Below are 20,595 nucleotides of genomic sequence, written 5' to 3'. Positions count from 1 at the left end.
TATTTTGCAAATATGAGTGAGTTTGCGTAAATTTTTAATTCCAAATTTCGGGCCAAGCTTAGACAAGCATAAAATATAATAATATCATGCTAGACTAGAGGTGTGCATGGGCCGGGCCAGGTTTAGACCGAGCCCAGACAAAATTTTGTGCCGTTTTCTAGGCCCGAGCCCAACCCGGCCCGAAATATGAGCCTAAAAATTTATCCAAGCCCGACCTAAAATAAAATTGTTAAACCTGAGCCCGGCCCATATTAATTTTTTTAGCTTATTTTATTAAATAAAAAAATTTAAAATATAATAAATCAAATACATTTAAAAACATAAAAACAAATATTAAAACAAGAAGCAAATAAGAAGTGAGACAAACAACTCTTAAAACAATACACAAATTGAAAATATAATAAAAATTGGTTATATTAAAATTAAAAATAAAATGTAAATATGATTAAAAATAAAATATATATATTTAGTATATAATTCGGGCCGGGCAGGGCTAGGCCCCAGCCAATAAATTTTACCCGAGGCCCGGCCTGTTTTCTAAACGAGCCTAATTTTTTCCCTAAATCCATATTTCGAGCCTATATTTTTATCCGAATCCTCCCATTTTTCAGGCAAACATTCGGATCAAGTCGGTAGCCCAACCCATGCACACCTCTATGTTAGACCTGACCCATCCTAGCCCATGAGCACCTACGTTACATAATGTATAAGAGATAAATCCTTTCTTGCACGAATTAGATTTTTTTTTCCTTTTCGACATCACGTGAATTGAATTGAGAAATATAGTTTCTTGGATTACATGTCTAAATATAAATTACAAAGAGAATGGAAGACGTGAAGAACCGGACAAAACTCAAGGCATTTGTGAAAAATGAAAATAATGATATATATAATTATGAGCATTCAAAAAAGGGTAAAGGAAACCTAAAATACAAGTATGGTTGATGTTTGATGACTATTGAATCTGTGCATGAGGGGGATATCCAACCTAAACCAGCTGTGATTAGTCATAAAGGTCTACAAATTTTGATTGACGTTTATGTTTTCTCCGCCTTTGTTGTCTTGGAAATGGATCAATCCAATCCTTGTCTTGTGTTACTGCTTGATTCCATCGCTCTTTAAAGATTTTAAGTTCCCAAGTCGATTGTCTGCGAATCTGCAACAACGGTATATATATAGAAACCGTTTATACAGTGCCTATACGAGAATTAAAGACGATCATGTGATGCATTTAATTGTATTCATTCATTCATGCATTCGAAGAAGTCTGGTTAAAGCTCCTGCTATAGAGCCACATTATCGAGAGTGCCTAAAGACACTTATCAATTGTGAACTGTACAAGTTAAAAAACGAAGTTTTGGTTTGCCAGAGGAACTAAAAGCTATATACATGTAATCACTAAATCAAAGGATAAAGGTGAAGTCAAGAATCATGGATCACCTCAGCTCGGGTATCTAAACCTGAAGACCCACTGGAAGTCCCACGTTTCTGAGAATAAGCAGGAAAAACCATTAAGAAACCAAGTGAGTTATAATATCTAGAGATGAATCCGAAAGGATATGTCACTTATCATATAGCACAAATGAATATACAGGACTAGGGGTTTTGAGTTTCGGGTTTATAAAAACAATAAATAGTTAAAGAAATGGAAAACAAGAGAGCAGGTAAGAATATTAATCCAGTGTTTTACTCAATTAACAAAAACTCCTTAAAGGAGTATGTATATTCTCTATGCTTGCTATAGATTACCATTGGCCGTGTGAAGAATACGCACAAATTAAGATGAAAGATATGCTTTCTTTTTTATTATTCAATCAAATCGAAGCACATAACTGCGATTAATAAAAAGATGTAAAAAAAAAATTCACCCTTAAAGAATACAGAAAATAAAAGAAGGGAAGAAGGCATAGCAGAACCTTTTTGGTTTTCTTCGTGAGCTCCCCAGTCCCACCCAAAGTTTGTATGCCCTTATGAACAATGTACTCTCTATCAATCACCCCCACATTCTTCGTGCGGTCACCCTGAGTAATAGAATATGCAAACATAATAAAAATATTCAGTTTCTCAGAACAATGAAATAACTCTATTAGAATAAAAAGGAAATGAACTATAAAGAACGAATGGTCAACAAAGGCTAGCAGGTCTCAAACAGAAAAGTGAAATCTTACTTGTGCACAGTACCCGAGTTTCATATCCATTCCCCATCCATGAACAAGATCATTCTGAATGAAAAAACATATAAAAAAAAAAGGGAGCTTAGAGATCAATAGCAAAATAAAATGAAAATAAGAAAATTATGTGTTGTTATAAATGAGTAGGCAAAAGGAAAGGGTAGATTATATCGAAATGCAAGGAAGAGAATGAAGCAGCTGTTTAAAATACTATGTAGACAAGCAAAACATGCAAGATTACCTGTATGAGATGCCATGCGCAACGCCAGGCAGCTCTCGAAAACACAGGAGCCATTCCCTCCACAAACCTACAAAGATAATATGGAGGGTTAAAATCCGCACCAACTAATCAGATCATGACACTCGATATTCATCAAGATTTTTAGCAATCTGCATTTCATCAGTCTTAGCTAAGGATAGCCAGATGGCTTTACTGTCAGCTCGCAAAAGAGGATCTCAGATGGAGTTTGGAAGATAAAACTGGGGGCAAATCCTCTTAGGACTTAAACCCAAGCAATGGTCCATGTCAATTTTAGAAGTTATCAAGTATGAGGACATATGATAGGATTGCTGTTTTTTCAAGCATTTTGATGGATGAAATTATTGTCATTAAATTGCTTTAAAACATTACATCGTATGCTACCAGGCAATGTGATGATAAAATAACTCACCCAGAGCATGGTGGCCCCTCGCTTATATTTGAACACCTCGTTTTACCTCTGAGTTCATAGACTCTCCTGTACTAGCCAAAACTTTTCATGTTAAAGTATTTACCAATAATCATCTGTAAGCTTTTTATGAAATTTCAATTTGTCATAGACCATTCCATTCACCTATGGAACTTCTTCATTCTAGAGCGTATAGTGATTCTGTGGTGTATTTCCGTTGAATTTGGGTCTAAAGCTGGCTGAGAAATCTCTAAACCTTCTGACTTCACAATTTCTAGATACCTGTAGAGATAAGAGTTGACTGAATCAAAACGTTAGGATTTTCCCTAAAAGCCTCACGGAGCTCAAGATAGTAACAGAGAGAAAGATCAAACTAAATGTCCAATAAAACTGACAGAAGATTATACTAATGCTGAAAAACACATAAGATAACATCAAGATATTTATTGCAGGTGACCTAAAATATCATAAAAGCCATTTACCTTCCTGGATTGAAATGCTCCACCCCCAAATCTTCATCCCAAAGAAATATGTAGTCATAAGTAGACACAATATCTGGATGTAGAAAGCGCTTAGCAAACCACCTGAAAGAGGGAAGAAATCACTAAGCTTATCCAATTACTGAAGAAATGCAAACGTAGGTAACACCAATAAAAATAGCAACAAGGAAAGGACAGTGATATTTTTGGCAAATTCATTCAAGAAATTCCAGTTGACGAAATATGGATACAGTAAAATGGTTAAAAACACATCACACATAAAAACATTAATTCATAATCTTAAATGAGCACTCCTTAGCAGCAAAAACTGTAGATTCAACAATACAAATATACAGAGTTATCATGTAAAATGTAACTATAAGAATTAGTGGACTACTAATCAAGGCCTATTTTATACGGTAAGTCCCAAGTCGAACTGCTCCAACTTAAAATGACTTGAACCTTTTTTTCCCAACTATCTTATTTCTGGAATTATGAAACGGGTTACATTATGAGCATACATATCAACCACCATGTTTCACAAGACAAAGAACAAAAGGGATGCTCCCACCAACAGTAAGTCTTACCACTTTGTTTGGTTATGAGCCACTATGTGAATGGCTTTGTCACACCAATCAAGATCCCACCATCCATCCACTTTTCCATCGTAATGGAATAAAACAATGGTAAAATTCTCTGTACGAAACTGAATTTCACAAAATTAGGCAAACATTGTGCAATTCATCAAATCTGACAGTCAAGAGGACAAGATGCAATACCTTTTTCACAACATCATCAACATGTTCTTTTTGTTTAATACCAACTGGCATTGCCAGCAAGTTCTTATTTGTGTTAACCTTAACCTGTAATTGGATAGCCAACCAATGTCATGAACAATTGTAAACAATTTGATTTTTTGCACGAATAACAAAAAATTCAGCACATAACAATAGTCATTACTTTATCCATTGAAAGACAAACCGAAACCAAAACCAAAACCAAGTTCATGCCAGCATATGAAAAAATTCGAATCTCACCGCTGACCGTAAACTCTTTCTCCATTGAGGCCTTAGTTCCAAATCTGAGCGAGTGTGCATAATCCCACGAGGCAAATCTTTTAATTTCCCGGAAGGCAATTCATTATCCTTGACACAAACATAATACACACCTTAGATGAGGACAACGAAGAAACTGAATCCACACTGATTACCAATGTGAGCACTTAATGAATTAAAAAATACACATTAAGTTATACTAAAACATAGTCCAAAGAAAAAACAAGGCGAAAAAGTTTCAAGTTCTTCAAGCTCAGGCGTCAACAGGAACTATAAACTAACTTGGCATGGTATATGTCAGTATTAAGATGCTTACCTCTACTGAGTCAAAAGGGTGCAATTTGGTTTCCATCTGACAATAAGAGAAAGCATTTATAAAAGATAAGAATATAGCTTTGGCAAGCCTCACAACACCTTATTACAATATAACAATGCCAGCATGAAATCCTATTTATCTCCTTACAATAAATCAAAACCAGTGGAATCTAGAGAACAAGGAGAGTTGTTATACCTGTGTCTCATAGTATTGATAATTTGTTGTTCTATATACAATATACAATGTAACTGAACAAATAACTCCCATAAATGGAAGCTGCTTCATTTTAAATCCACTGTTCCCCTGCAACAACATCAGACAAGTAGAAGCTTTATAAGAATAAGATGCTACTAAAACCTCGATGTTCAAAGGCTTTCAATCTTGAAAAGAAAAAGTATACCCCATCAGATGAAGCAATTCTTCTCTTATCAGTAAATGTCTTCATAGACAACCAAAGCTTCTATTAAACGCATAAAAACTGCAGGAAATTGCATTGAAGAAAACAAAAGAAAAGGCTACCTCAAAAGTACTTTTAAAAGTAAATGCAACAATTAATAAGTTCTCACTTAATTTATGCTGAAAGACCATACATGGTAATAGCAAAAAAGACCCAGTTTTTCTTTTGTCTCAGCAAACTGACTTAAGGAAATGGAAGTCACAAAATGATATGATATGCGTAATGCCGTTAAACATTGAAATTTAAGATGTTTAAGTAAGTTGAAGCATGTGCATGCTGCATGTAATGGCCAAATCTCAAAAGAATTTATACCCACAACTACAAATTCTAGAATGGAATCCCGGTTATAAAGATTTGACATTAACCAATCCAGCACTTCTCCTTCAGTCAACCAGTGGTAGAAGGAAAATGGAAAAAGACCTCTGATTATTTGAACAATAAGAAAAAAATGAGAAAGATGTTGCCAAGAAGAGACAAATTTGAGCTTCTGTTAGATCTATGAATGTAGTTATTACTAATTTAAGCGCCTGATTGGGATTCAAAAAATACATGAAATGAAAGAACAATCACTGTAAAGAGCAAAGGTTCGATTTTTAGATTAAAGTGGAAAGATAAAATCCAAAAGCAATGAAAGCTAACACCCTCTATAAACTTGAAGTTCCCAGAATTATTCAATTCAAATAAAATTTGGAAATGCTTGAACTTGTACTGAGAGACTCTCCATTAGTACAATTACTAAAACAAAAAGTAAAGATTCAATAAAGAAAATAAAGAATGAACGAGGAATATGAATGGGCAGAAATAAAAGTCTCTTAAAAACCAGATCTTGATCCAACCACCATTGCCAGAAAATAAAAATAAAAAAACGAAAAACAGAAACATAAAATGAGGGACCTTGAAGATTAAAAGGAGGCGATTTGATTGAAAAGAGATGAAACTAGACAGGGAGTAAAGCTCTTCTTTTGCCTTCGGGTAAATTCGGGTCGTCTGATTCAACAACAACCAAAAATTGAATGAATGAACCAGCAAAAACTAACAGAGAGAAAAGGTCTTTTAAAAGAAAAACCGAAACAAGAGGACGCAATTCCACGTCTTAAAGGGACATGTGGAAGAACAAAAGGAAAGAGATTTGGGGGGGGGGAGGGGGGGGAACTCTTTGCTTTTGCTTTTGCTTTTGCATGGGGAAAGGGTTTTTGGTCTCTGCTCTGGGGTTTATATGGGTTGTCGAGCTGCCGCTCGTCGACGTCTCCCCCTGCGACAGCTCCCAAACACAACACCTTCCCATTTTTTTGAATACTCAATTTCACCATCTCTCCCCCTCACATGGATTTTCCTTTCTCTCTTTAAAATTACAACTAAAAATGCCAATCGAACCCACCTGAAGCAATTAATGAATGAAACAAAACCACTGTTAGAGAGTAAAAACTGTAAGCCAATAAGTTCAGCCCAGGTTTTTAATGTCTCTGCTTAATCTCAGTTTTCGCTAATAATCTCAAGGAGAAGCAGGCAATAGACTGAGACACGGATATAACTCTGGCGCTGGCGGGATTATCAGCTGCCTTTTCTGTTGTAGTGTTATTAATTACTTGATTAATTATATGTTTTTTAATTTTTCTATGTTCTGGGGATAAATCATCCTTCTTGAACTTTGCATTTTTACCATGTGCTTATAATGATACATATTGAAATTATATAATAGAAAAAATCATGAATTGATGGAAAAAAAATTGTTGTGGACAAATTTATCATTAACTTTTGTTAAAATAGTTTTAATTGTATTTTTAAAAATTATTTTATTATTAATTTTTATTTTTTTAGTTTGTTTTTTAATAGATTTAATAAAAAGTTAACGAAATAATGTAAAATTTTATATGCAGAATATTTTTAATAAATATAATTTATTTTTTAAATAACTCAATAAAATAATTATATATGGAAAATATTTAAATAAATAAATAATTCACGAAGTTAAAAAAATAACTCTTAATTTAAGAAAAATAAACATAATTATCTAAAAAAAGTTTCAAAATGAACGCATACGTTCAATATTTTCGGTTTAATTTATTAATTATTTTTTTGAAACTTCTTAATATACAAACGTATGCATCCGTTTAAAAAATTTTAATAAAGGTTGATAATAAAAAAATTCAAAAATACAATTCGAGTCATCTTAATAAAACATGTAAAAGTTAATTAAATTTGTAATTAAATCTAAAATATTTATGGATAATTGTTTCTTATTGGTGGTGGAGTAGTAAAAAAATTGTTGTCTTAAATTTATTTTAAAAAAATAAAAATTAAATAAACAATGCACATGGCAATTCTTGATCTTTTGGGAATTCCATTGGTAGTATATTAGATAATAATAATCTTATGTTTATAGAGCAATTTTTAGTTTTCTAGTAACATATGTGTTATATATATTCATATGCAAAAGTTATTTTTAAAATTATTAATCAAGTTCGATAATTTAAATTAATAATTATATTCTAATTTAAATATATATATTTCATCATTAATTTAAATGTAATTATAAAAATATATAATTATAAATTGATAGGATACCAGTTACAATGGTTTAAAAACTCTGATGCACATATTTTAGATAATAATAATACAGATTAGGAAAGTTAAATAGATGTAATTTGTTAGAGCATCTCTTTTTTATTTTTTATTTTTTTCCTTTAACGGCAGTGCGATAACCTTATTGAAATCTAACCCTAAAAAAAAATAGGTGAACAATTAAGCCAAATTTGAAACTGTAGTTAGACGTAATAATAAAGAACATTAGGAGTAAGAGCGTAGTTAGAAAGTCGGCAAGACTTGCTCTTAACAGTCATGTTCAAGGGCGAAGCCTTTATTTTCTTTACTATAAATTTCATTTTTAGGCCCCTCAAAATTTAATAACACAAGTTAAGCCTTTTAGGGATTTGGATAAACGATTTTTTTTTCTTTGTTTTTATTGCTAAAGTTAATTATTTAATTTAAATCTTTTTAAAATAAAAAATTGAGTTTAACTCTCTTAAAAAATTAATAATTTTCATATCCACCCCTGACACAAAGTTGGTGGCTTCCCGCTTTTATCTAACGCCAAATTTTCTCAAGTGGAATAAACAAAGAAAAAATATTCGAAGATTATGACACGTGTAATTTATAAATAAATTTTGAATTAAATAATTTGTAAAATAAGTTGATGATAAATCAAAATTTTGATTCATCTGTCCAATAAAAAATCATGTGATCGAACTATCTGCTAAAGCTCAAAACTGAATGAACCAAATTAAATGCTTATTTCTTCAGCTTGGCAGAATTAATCATTTTGGAAAAAAAAAATACGATTATTCTTTCGTACTGTAGGTTATAAAAAACTAAACCAAATTCAGTTTGATTCATCAATATATAATATTTTAAAGTTGTTTTCATTAATTCAAATAAAAATATAAAAGTAAAAGTAAATAAAAAAATGTATTTATCAAAGGGAACTAAAATTGAATCATGCTTGAGAAAACTAAACTAAAATACTATAAATCGAATAGATATTTTATTTGTGAATCCTAGTAAAGAGAAGTAGGGGTGGAAGAATGAGGTCCACTATGGCCCTTGTATCCACAATATTCGATGCTTATCTTATCTATTATCTAACTGAGACTAGATTCGTACCTCATTAAAAATCAGTTAGTTATAATACAAATTGTAGATAAAGTTGTTAATCTCGTGCACCCAACACTCCAATTTCTAGATTATCACATTCTCCTTGTTTCTTCTTATATTTTATCATTTTATCTCCAACAATAATGGTTTGGTAGTATGCCAACTTCGTCACTCCTTTGGTTATTTATTCTTCTCTTTTTTTTATTATGACGTCAATCTCTTTCTTTTTGTATTTTTCAAGTAGTTTATAAATTGGTTCAATTTTATTTTCAGTTTTTTCTATCTTATGGATTTTTTTGGACTTATTTTAATAGAATAGATTTTGTTTTATGGTTTCCCAAAATTGTTTAGTAAAGTAAAATATTTTTCATAGATATCTCTAAAAACTAAATAGAAAATAATCAATAACTCTTATATATAATTATAAAATATTTATTTTTATATGATAAAAATTAAATAAAAATAAAATTTAGTTAAATTCGGATAAACCAACTTATATTTTAAAAATAACTCAAACACACTTCTACTCAGATTGATTGTTGATTTTTTCTATATATCCTATCCGTTATTGCTTTTCTTTTTCATCGGCAAAGACTAACCAATAATCAAGGTTTAACCTTTTTTTCTAGTGACGAGGATAGACCTACGTACTTAATTGACAGTAGTGAAAGGTAATAAAAAATAGAAACGTTAACGACAAAAGAAAATTGAGATAATCTAAGGTTGATGATCACATATTTCGTGTGAGTGGACTGATGAGGAAAGTTCTGTTTACGAGCCAAAAGAAACACCCCTACGCTGTGGCACACGCATGACAACGTGAGTTATTAACCACACTTTCAGGTCGGTTATTTTTAAAAAATGGCATCAAATTTTACATATTTAATTTTTCATATTTTTTAATCTTTGTATTTGTATTTTTTTTGTCAAATTACACTAAAATAGATTTAAAATTTAATATTTGTTAACTTTGTTAATATGACATACACATAGATTACTACATAAATGACATGTTAGCATTTAATTATTATTTTTTAAATTTAAAAAGATTTTTTATACTCTTTTTGAATTTTAAAAATTTTAAAAAATTAATTGAATGTTGACGTGACAATTCACATGTATGCCACATCATAAAGTTAAAAACGTTAATTTTTTCATATGTTTTGGGGTGATTTGACAAAAAAATACAAATTTAATATTTAAAATAAATAAAATGTTAAAATGATTTTTTTATAAAATTAAAAGACTAAATAAGTCATTATACCAAAATAATTAAACTCTTAAATTATTTAAAGTTAATAAACAGATAACATATATCTTAATAACTATTATCTTAATAATAAGACCTACACCACACATAGGGAAGATTAAACTTAAATATAATTTTGGATATGAAATAATAAAGTCGTAAGTGCAGATTTTAAGATATTTTCGGTTTAAATTATTACATGCATATATTTTTTAAATTTATCAAATTATAAAAAGATATAAATATCCTCGAAATAATATTTGATGCTTAGTAAAATAAATAAACTTTATTGATAAATTTACAATTGAATTAGAATCAGTTGATATATAACACTAATTCATAAATGCATTATAATAGTATAGATAAGTATAGATTCAAACCAATAACTCAGATATGATTTACAAAGAGGTGAGGTTAAGAATCTAAAATATCAAAATAGAGTTTAAACTTAGAAATATAACTTTTTGCACGAAAGAATCGGTTGTTTGAGATATAGAAAGGAGGAAATTTATAAATAGAATTTATGCTCTATCTTATTTCTGAAAATATTTTTTATATTTTACTTTTTAAAAAATTTAAAAAATATATATATTTAGTAAATAAAATAAATTTTGTATTCAATAAATAAAATTATGAAAAGTGTCTCTTTTTTTTCTAATAATAAAATATGAGAGATATAAGAAATTTTCACATTTATTTGGATTTGTTAATTTTATTTTAAATATTATTTTTTAACCAAACATATGTTTAATATTAAAAAAAATGAAAACCAAAGTGATTTTTATTTGCTGAATTTCACCACTTAAAATCGCATATATAAAATGATGCAGTTTAGCCATCTCGGTGCGATTCTTAATGGATATGATGCCAGTACCATTTGATTAAATTGTACTTAATCAAAGCTAAAATGGGTTAGGTACGTTTACATCAATGTTTTAAAAGTTAGGATTGATAGTTGGGCGAAGATGTGATTTGACATTAATTAAACAGTGAAATACAGAATACAATTTCTTTCTTTCTTTATTTGATTCAATGGCTGAATGAACATAATAGAACTTCATTTCGGTAAAAAACTTACATAATAACCCAGCATCCATCTCTTTCATAATCAGCCTAACATTGGTATAAAAAAATTTACTACCATCTTTAGCTAAACATTGTATTTTACTGAGCTAGAGATGCTTTAATTTTTATTAGGTGAAATTAAATGTAGAATGTCTTTATTATTAGGTGATTCATTATTAACATTATTCTTGATATTGAAATTTTCAAATGTTCCGTTTGAATATTTATTTCATCTTTCATTTATTATAATATCTTTATAAGAGAGTTCAAATAAAATATTTAATGTTGTTATTCAAATTTTTTATTTTTGGTTAAACTTTTCATATATATTTTTCTTCTTTGATAGAAAGTTAAAGAATAATGGAGAAATGAACAAATGATAAATTAATGTACTTTCATATGGTTTACATAGAGAAGACAAATTTTGGAAGTAAAGATTAATTGTGATAAATCTTGAAAATATAAATTAACTAATTAATTTTCAAGAAAGCATAATGGGCATTGGCGTAGCCACCATCGTTAGGATGACCATGTTTTATATTGAATGCAAATTTAGGGTGGAGTTAGAATATTTTCTGAAAGGAGTAACATTAAATTGTATATTTTTATAATAGTAAAAGTAAAATTTCACTATTTTAATAATTTATATTTTTATAATTTTTAAAGAATTAAATTTTTATTTTTATTTTTAAGATTAAAGTATAATTTTACTATATCTTAATTTAAAATTTTAAAAATTATAAAAGGATTAAAAACAAAGTTTTCCATTTTAGGGGGCTATTCTCTGCCAACCCCGACTCCGCCCTGACTGCAGTTAGTGATAATTTTATTCGTCACATAAAATATTTGAGAAGGAATGGGTTGTTATAAATGATTAACTGGGGGCAATTGACTTTTGTTTTATCAGACTATTTTCCCGAGTAAAATAATAGAGTGAAAAAGACATGGATTAAACAATATTTTATAATGTCTGGTTTTTATTTTATGTAGATGCGGAAAGTGAAGAGTGGTTCCTTAATTAAGTTTGTTAAGAATTAGGTTTACTAGTCACCTAAAACATGTTGATTTTCACGACAGCTTTGACAGCAAATAAACAGAAGTCATGGGTCGGATTTGGACGACGTAAGACCTGGGATTATGTCTCTAACACGTGGCTACCGGCCAATAAATCCACTGTTTATTTTATTAAAGTTTCTCCGCAACCTATAGCCGAAGTCTAACATTTGAGTGGGTAGCCCTAATGAGCTAAGGTCCACTTGGAAAGGTCTCATTAACGTGAAAAATGAGAAAGCTAGCCCACAAGCCTGTAAATCGAATAGTTTAATATTAGACAACTGAGCTACAACTGCGTTCTACAAGTCCAAAAAGATTAACATGCATTTTACAACATGATCAACAAGCTCGAGCCCTCTTTCTTCCTTTTGTTGGACTTTCGGACTTTTGAATAGCGTATCCACAGCCCGCATTTCTTGGCTGAGCTGAAAACGTTGAGGATTCCATTGAGGGAGGAGACTCTGCATTAGATGTGTTTTTACATCCACGGGAATTCACAACCACTGGAGTCTCATTGTTGGCAGTGTTTCCTAGCCGTTCGTGATGACTTGGGTGAATGCTTCGGGGCTTTGCAAGAGGCTTATGCAGGGGAACCTTGCTTCTTAATTCCTTCAAATGTTGTTGCAAAGTTGCAGTGACAATATGTCTAAGGAGTAGTGCGGATTTATATTCACGAGTGTTCTTGCAATAAAATACCAGGGCGTTGTTGGCAACTAATAACATATCACGGAACAGTTCTTTTACCGACATGATGGACTTACTGGCTATTCTCGATCTTATAGTGTCAAAATCCCTGTGTTGCCGGATCATTTTCTTGTACCTCCCTCTTTCCTGCGTGTTGAGATTATCTATTTATCAACATTAACACCTAGGTAACAAACTAAATTGAGAATACTGTTCTTACCTGGCTATCAAGCCTTCTCCGAAAGACACTCGTGCAATCATTCTTGGCTATAGAACTGAATATTCCCATTATATCATCAATCACTTCACTGCTGGAACCTCTGTTCTGATCCTCACTGCTGGCTGAAGTTTCTTTGCACCATAAAGCATTTGCAACATCAGCTGGGCCTAGGAACTCGCTTTCTCCAACACTCCCTTCTTTGGCATTTTTGCTGCAATCTTTTCTCTTCCTCTTCCCCCTCCTCTTTCTTATACTCAGAAACCTTCCTCCACAGAAAGTATTTACCAACTTATCGATGCTTGAAATTTGCTCTCTCTCAGAGGTCAGTGAATCTCCTTGCTTCACATCCATCACTTCAGCAGGCACAGCAACGGGAATCTGACAATGAGGAGGCCAGTTTGTCTCAGCTTCCTGTGTGAAACTACTGGCAGAGAGTCTATCCTTACATTTTTCCTTACTGGAAAATTCAATTCCCTCAGATTTAAGACATGGTATAGCTGATTCTGTCTGACTGGAACCGTAAATAACCTGGGAATCATCTTTTTTCTCAGCCTTCAAGCCCTCTACCTTTGATTCCAGTGACCTGATAAGACCAGATGAGTCCAGTTTAACGTATACACAAGAATGCAATTTTTTAGAATGTTAAAATATCCAAAGGAACCAAGATCAAATTCACAACTTTTCATGTGCCATTATTATAAAACAAAATGCAGATACATATACTTGGAGACATCAATGATAAAAGAACTTTGGTAAAATCTCAAGCCCACTTTAAGTGTTTCTTCTCTATGTTCAAACCTTGTAACTACGGACCATCCAGAAATAGCTCTTACAGGACCATTAACTGGGTTACAGCTTTCTCTTTCACTCTTTGGGAAGTAACCATTGACTATAGGTGCTTTGTATATAGTTTAAACCAGAAAATCTTCTTAAGGAATCTGGTATTTTGGAACATCAAAAGTTAAAGCGAAAAAGGGAAAATTACTCACCCAATCGAGTCTTCGGTTTTCTCTAAAGCTTGCCTCAACTCTGCCATTCGCTGTTTACGTAACTCTTCAAACCAAGCTCTGACAAGGAAAACGTAATACAATTGTTAATAAAGCACCACACTTCAAAATGTAAGTATGCAAACAAGAGAACTAGCTCTGATGAGGATTACTCACTTGCAACCTGAGTAACGTTGCTGCAAATCCTCGTACTTAGCCTTACAAATCTGCATTTAGATACCGGCTCCATCAGAAGAAACTAATGAAAATAAAATTAAGCATTTTGACAAAGAACCTAATAGACTGCATTATAGCTGCAGTACTACTCTATTAATCCATCCTAAATGAACAAGGAAGAGTTCAACTTTATTCAATAAAACACATTTCCTTAATCATAGAATTGAATTATAAATCGCAACAACTTCAAGCATTCACCATAAAACCCATTTCCTTTTGCACCTATGATGAAATCCAAGCTTAGGTTGTAGCCAACCTTAAGATCCATAATTTTGATTCACTAGTTTTGAATCAAGCTCAAGCTCGACTCAGCTCGGTTACAGTGCTATCTACTACACCTAGCTAAGGCTTATTAAAAAAAAAAAAACAACCATGGAAGTGAAAGATCAAGCATTAACCAATGTCCAGCTTCATTCATGCATTGAGCAAATTCGCTGTTCCTTATTGGTCAGGTGGATATCACGTGACAGACCCTTTCCCCATTAGCCAAGCAAGCCCATCATTAACATAATGACATTGACCAACAGACAATATCTTCATTTTTTTTAAAAAGTGGTTTTGCTAAGAAGTGTCCTAAGCACCCATTAAGATTGCTGTATATGGAAATAATTAAAGAAAATTTGTCAACTATTGAATTTAATACAACATTATTAATTTGTTACTATAAATAGTAAATAATTAAGAAGTATATAATTAAAATCAAAACGTCGCGCTAGTATTTTGATTTTAAAACATATAATTTTAGGTAAATTCTGAAAGCAGTTATGCCAGAAAAAGGAGAAAAAAATTCCAACAAATCAAGTTGAATTGAAGTATTAATTGATTAATAACCTCCGGGGTGAATCCGAAAGGAGCAACAGTTCTGGTCCGGAGCTCCGAAGCGACGAGGTTCCAATCTCGGGTACCATGACGGAGAACCGCCCCGCCTAACAAAAGCTCCTCCCACGTACCCCACCTCCCTGTTCCCATTTCTACTTGTACGACACTGTCACTTCAATAACAACGACGACGACAAGGCACCACCGGAAATTATAAAAGCCGCCGTCTTTTCCAAACAAGCAAAAGGCGGTTTTTTTACGAGAAGACGAGCGGTTGTTTTCAAATTTTTAGTTGGTGAAAATTGAAATTCGCTCAAAAGGATGTAATAGGGAAAAAAATCAATCTTTAATGGTAATGGAAATAGCAAAAAATAGAAACTTATGGAGCAAACAAGTAACATCTAAGAATGGAAGGGAGAAGGATATAATTTTTTTTAATAGAATAATTTTTTATAAAATCTATTTATGAATTGATATCACAATTTAATTCAATATCAATTTAGTTATGAAATTGTTATTTGTTTTTTTAATAACCTCATTATATATTTTGCTATTTTTGACAGAATGTACTTTAGTGTACTTGAACTCAAAGTTCTACTGTGTTGACAATAATATTCATATCAATTAAGTTAATACTCAATCAATTAATTATAAAATTATTAAAATACTATTAATTTAATTTAAAAGATAATTACTATTATTATAAGAATATTTTTATTATTTCATACTTTTATATTAAAAAACATTATTTAAAAGTCTAGACCAATAAGTTCAAATAAAGTTTTTTCACCACTTCACCCATAATTTTTTATTAAAATAATTTTATAAATATACATTTTTATATAAATTATTTATTCATCTACACCTTGGATGGATTTTTTTTCAATCCGTTGGCATTTTCTCTTGTTAACATTTTTGCAAAAATGGTAACTTTGTTAATTTAATAAGAAACTAAAAATATTAAAGTCATTCAATAATAAAATTACCAATAAAACCTTGTCATTAATGGTAAATGTTGAGGATTTGAATCATAAATATTTAAATTATAATTATGTATATACGGGTTTTAATTCATATAATTTATGATATTCTATACATTATAATAATTTCATACTACATTATAAATATTGGATATATACTTAATAAACCTTCTTAACATAAGAAAGAATAATCTTTTCTTTCAACTCATTTTCAAAGAACTGTAATTAAATTATTTTTAAATGGTTATCTTCTCTTGCTCTATTATGTATTTGTATTTTCTTATTTTAATTAAATTAGAATACTAATTTCCATTTATTTATTTATTTTAATTATGACGTAGATGATTAAGTTTTTTTGGCGAAATTATAAAAAAATATTAAATTAAATAAATCTTTGTGTTGATAATGAATTTTAACAAAACTGATTTCAATTATTATTATGTCGTTGTTTAATAGTCAAAATTTGTTAACTAAAAAGACTTGTAACTGTGCAACCTAAACATGTAACAAGAATTTAGGTATCTCATGTTAAAAAGCATTTTTTCTTAATTGCCTAGAGAACAAGCATAGAATATATCTTTTTTCTTTCTTTAAAACAATTAACTGAATATTATGGCTGGAGAGTAGATTGAGCTGGTGCAAATCAGTGCACATATATTATTTAACAGGAGCAATGTGAATTTCTGGGTTATGGGGCTCATTGTATAGGCCTTTGTCTCATTGAATTTGCAGCTTTTTGGATATTGCAACTTGTAAAACCTAATAGGCTGAGTTATGGGCTTCTAGGAAACTCGAAGCGAATGCATGGGCTGTCAACTTACTATTGAAATGCTTCTGCCTAACACCAATTTGGACCATTTTTTGGTCCTTCATGTTTTCATTGATTGTACTAAATAAAATCTCTAGGATAATTAACTATCCTAAAAAATTGCTGTACCTGTTTAAAAGATAGGTTTTTGAATAGAAACTTCAAGAGTTCCTGAGCAATATGAGGACTTGGAGAGTATCTTCCATCTTTAATCTCTATTCCTAAGAATTCAATCTCTGATTTGTTGATTTGCATCTTTATTTTTGAAAGCATTATCTCATATTTATAAATAAGAAATTTGAAATTTTCAAGGAGCTGAGCATGAAATTCTTCATCTTGACTGTAGAGCAAGATATCATCAATGTAAATCAAAGCATTTTTCATCAAAGAAAAATCTTTATCATTGCTTTCTGAAAGAGAGAAAGAGCTGTCTTCAACCCAAATAGCATAACTTTCCACTGAAAATGCCTATTAAGAATGTAAAATCCTGTTTTTGGTCCACTTGTCTTTAAAGAACTTTACTGTTTTACCTTCTTTTGGTTGGAAAAAAAAACAAAAAACAAAAAAGTACTGCTACCATTTAATAAAAAAGTTTGTTCCGGTCTTCTTCTTCTACAGAGTTGGTGAGCTCATGAAAGTTTGTGATAATTAAAATGTAATCAGATGAATGTGATAAACGTCCTTTTTTACTTTGATTAAGGTTTCTAGCAACATACTTGAACTTATTGGACAATAATAATACACATATTAATGTACACATGATTTTTTTTCCTTATTTTCGAAATTCGTATTTATTATTTTTAATAATATCGTCTTTCAATTTATCCTTTAACAAGCACGACACAATGTCATTAATCTCCATTTCTGGTCATTTTCAACCTTTAGTCTGTTTGACAGCCCAAAAACTTTAAATCAAATGGGACAAAGGTTATTTTCCTATTTATTGTTTTAACTTACTACCCCTGCCTACCTGCAAGTACACCGCATCGATGTGATATGTTCATTTGTACTGCAATTTTCTCCGGATCTATTATCAATCCATTCATTGCTTTCTAGCCTTTGCTCTGTGACATGGTTCATATCAAGTTGCCACATTTTGTTGTCTGGTTGGATTGGATAAATATATATATATTTACTTGAATATGTTAGATTTCAAAATATTGTCCACGAAAAAGAAGTCACAATTTGAAGACAGTTTAAATATTTATATCCCAAAATCAATGGATTTAAAATTAACAACTCCTCTAGCATTTTTCACTTGGCCTGAATAAAAACACGTGCTCACTGCTGAGGGGTCTCTTCGTACGTACGCATGTGTTTGTCATGTTACTTTGGATCATAATATTAATTATCACAAAATCTAACCATTGATAACATGTACATAAATTTGCTGGGTTTATCACCATCTTCCTAAGTTTGTATTTGTCATGTTACTTTGTATCATAGTAAATGTTTTCATTTAATATAATGCCCTACATAACTCAAACTTTATTACCTCTAAGTACAAACTGAGCCAAACAGAAAATGTCTTAGAATGTAATATTGTTGTTTAGGAACTTGAAAATCTAGACGAATTATTCACGTTCATGCAAATCCGTGAAACTTGTAGGTCAAATAGTCAACGCCAGACCATGAAATCAATCACTACCGTTAGATCTTCCATACTCCCCACATAAGATCCCTCAGTAGTGGCCCCCATCTACCCACCATTCTGATTAGATTAGACGCCATCAGTATTGATCGCAACAAAATCACAAGAATCGACGGTTTGCAAACATACAAAAATCACCCTCCACCTGCGCCGATCGCTAAATATTTGCGCAAATCACGAGACACAGTACGATTATATTAAAAGCAACCAAAAAAAAAAAGAGAAGGGACTTAAATGAGAAAGAACAAAAATGTTTAGGGCATGAATAGAAATAGGAAAAAAGTTAGCTTGGCGAACTGACGGGGTGATGTTAGAGAATAAATGCATTTCATTGACCTCCATCTCTTTTATGAGACGTTCACATTCGGTTCCCATTTAACTACCCTACTCCTTGTCTCCTATTGTCTTCATTTCTGACGCCGGGAAAAGTAAAATACCCAACCTTTTTTCCAAAGAAGAAGAAAAGCTTCGTTTTTGAGCTTAACCCAACAATGCTACCTTGTTTCTGAGTCCAGCTGTAGCCTCCATTTCCTCAAATGGGTTGTTGTCTAAGCACTAAAAACGGTTCCTCTCGTGGAAAGGAAGCACATTTACATGCGGGTCTTGAATCTTTTAACCAAAAGCCAAGCCTTGAAAGCAGAGCTCCGCCGCCTTCAGCGGAAGAAGAAACGGTGAAAGAAGTTCTTTCTGAAACTCCAAAGCCCAAAGCTCGCATCTTTATCCCACAAGAAGAAGAGAAGAAGAAACCCCAGATAGAAAAACCAGCGTTTGTCAAGACCCAAGGGGAGGAAAGCCTGAATTTTAACATCAAGCCTGAGCCGAAATTGCCTGTCAATGTCATTGAAGAGTCAGCGTCGGAGGATGTTTCTGAGATTTGCAGTGTTAGTGTAAGTGAAAGTGTTTCAACTATAACCGACAGAAGAGAAGAAGAAGAAGAAGTGAGGCAGCAGAAAGTGTTCAGATCTCCGGCGAGATCCGGGTCAAGGAACCAGGTTGTGGGTAGGTCCCCGACCCGAAAACTTGACCAATCGCCTGGCAGAAGAAATGGGGTTGTGAATGGGGGGTCAGCATCAGTGAGGTTGGTTCATAGCAGGGAACCCACAGTGAGACGTGTGTCAAGACCCGACCTGCCGAGGAAGGACCCGGGTGAGAGTTCAGGAAGGAGGTCAAGGTCACCTGCTGTGAATAGATCTGTAATGGGTCGGAGCCCGTCTGGAAGAAGGACCAATCAATCCCCTGGTAGGGCCAGACTTGATCCGGGAGAGACGGATAATAGCAAAAAAGTGGAGCAGCAGCATGGTGCAACTACTACAACCACCATGGAAGGAAAATGGCCAAGTAGCAATAACAATGCAGCTACATCAAGTGCTCCAAATGAATCACTTGAAAATCCTCTTGTTTCCCTTGAATGTTTCATCTTTCTCTAGAGATGAACGAAGAAGTGTATCTTAAGTTTAATCACCTTTTTTAATTTTTGTTTGTTTGTTTAAGATTGTGAATATTGATTGAACATTGAAGTCAGAGGTCGTCCGTCTGAGCTGGAAGGGAAGATTTTGTTGTATATGTTTTTGAGAGTTGCAGTAGTGGGCTGTTGTCTACTACTACTTGTCTTAATTGACCTGTGATTTATCCTTTAATGAATTTCGCTCTTGTATTATTTTCTACTCTTCATTGCTGCTATATGGGAAAAAAAATATTTGCATTTCTGCAAGACTGAAACAATGACATTCAATCTGGAACTTCATCATGGCTGCCTTTTCCCTCTTCCTTTATTCAAAATTTCATGGCTTGAATCATAATTGAATCCTAACATTCAAATAAAAAAGTAGGAACTTAATGAATGTACCATTATTCTTTTATCTTTTGTTGTTGGTTTGGTTAAAGTAGTTTTTGGTGAGACAACTTTTAGGTGTAAAGTTGATGTTTAGACATTTATTATGATTAGATTTAGATAAATGAGGCACATAATTATGTCCTTCGAAACTGGGATCTTGAGCAAGCTATTAAAATTTTTTTTCGAGGCATGCCATTGCCAGTATTTGCAAAT

General features: G+C 31.9%; 3 protein-coding genes across 6 annotated transcripts; 1 reads left to right on the top strand and 2 right to left on the bottom strand.

The window, feature by feature from the left end:
• Nucleotides 1-725: 725 nt before the first annotated feature.
• On the bottom strand, nucleotides 726-6,706 carry LOC107913983 (uncharacterized). 4 transcript variants are annotated; one of them, XM_016842680.2, is made up of 16 exons: nucleotides 6,525-6,702; nucleotides 6,041-6,133; nucleotides 5,090-5,167; nucleotides 4,885-4,992; nucleotides 4,690-4,725; nucleotides 4,356-4,463; nucleotides 4,098-4,181; nucleotides 3,906-4,024; nucleotides 3,322-3,423; nucleotides 3,005-3,121; nucleotides 2,843-2,908; nucleotides 2,413-2,479; nucleotides 2,169-2,222; nucleotides 1,917-2,021; nucleotides 1,441-1,488; nucleotides 726-1,156 (listed from the first exon to the last, which is right to left on the bottom strand). In XM_016842680.2, the coding sequence occupies exons 3-16, from the start codon at nucleotides 5,132-5,134 to the stop codon at nucleotides 1,004-1,006; spliced, it is 1,212 nt and encodes a 403-aa protein (XP_016698169.2). In that variant the 5' UTR covers nucleotides 5,135-5,167; nucleotides 6,041-6,133; nucleotides 6,525-6,702; the 3' UTR covers nucleotides 726-1,003. The 4 variants fall into 4 exon arrangements, with proteins under 4 accessions (XP_016698169.2, XP_016698170.2, XP_016698172.2 ...); XM_016842681.2 differs by lacking the exon at nucleotides 6,041-6,133 and having other exon boundaries at nucleotides 6,525-6,703; XM_016842683.2 differs by lacking the exon at nucleotides 1,441-1,488 and having other exon boundaries at nucleotides 6,041-6,706.
• Nucleotides 6,707-12,418: 5,712 nt separating this feature from the next.
• LOC107914364 (uncharacterized) lies at nucleotides 12,419-15,625 on the bottom strand. Its single transcript, XM_016843265.2, has 5 exons — nucleotides 15,123-15,625; nucleotides 14,232-14,281; nucleotides 14,058-14,135; nucleotides 13,069-13,651; nucleotides 12,419-12,995 (listed from the first exon to the last, which is right to left on the bottom strand). Exons 1-5 carry the CDS (start codon nucleotides 15,258-15,260, stop codon nucleotides 12,504-12,506), a joined length of 1,341 nt encoding a protein of 446 aa, XP_016698754.1. The 5' UTR covers nucleotides 15,261-15,625; the 3' UTR covers nucleotides 12,419-12,503.
• A 3,459-nt stretch (nucleotides 15,626-19,084) lies between these two features.
• Nucleotides 19,085-19,975, top strand: LOC107915259 (uncharacterized). Its single transcript, XM_016844418.2, has one exon. The coding sequence runs from the start codon at nucleotides 19,085-19,087 to the stop codon at nucleotides 19,973-19,975; it is 891 nt and encodes a 296-aa protein (XP_016699907.2).
• Nucleotides 19,976-20,595: the final 620 nt, after the last annotated feature.

The sequence above is a fragment of the Gossypium hirsutum genome, chromosome A05, assembly GCF_007990345.1.
Source record: "Gossypium hirsutum isolate 1008001.06 chromosome A05, Gossypium_hirsutum_v2.1, whole genome shotgun sequence".
Lineage (NCBI taxonomy): Eukaryota > Viridiplantae > Streptophyta > Magnoliopsida > Malvales > Malvaceae > Gossypium > Gossypium hirsutum.
Note: the sequence above shows the minus strand (reverse complement) of the source record. Positions and strands in the feature narration are given on the sequence as shown.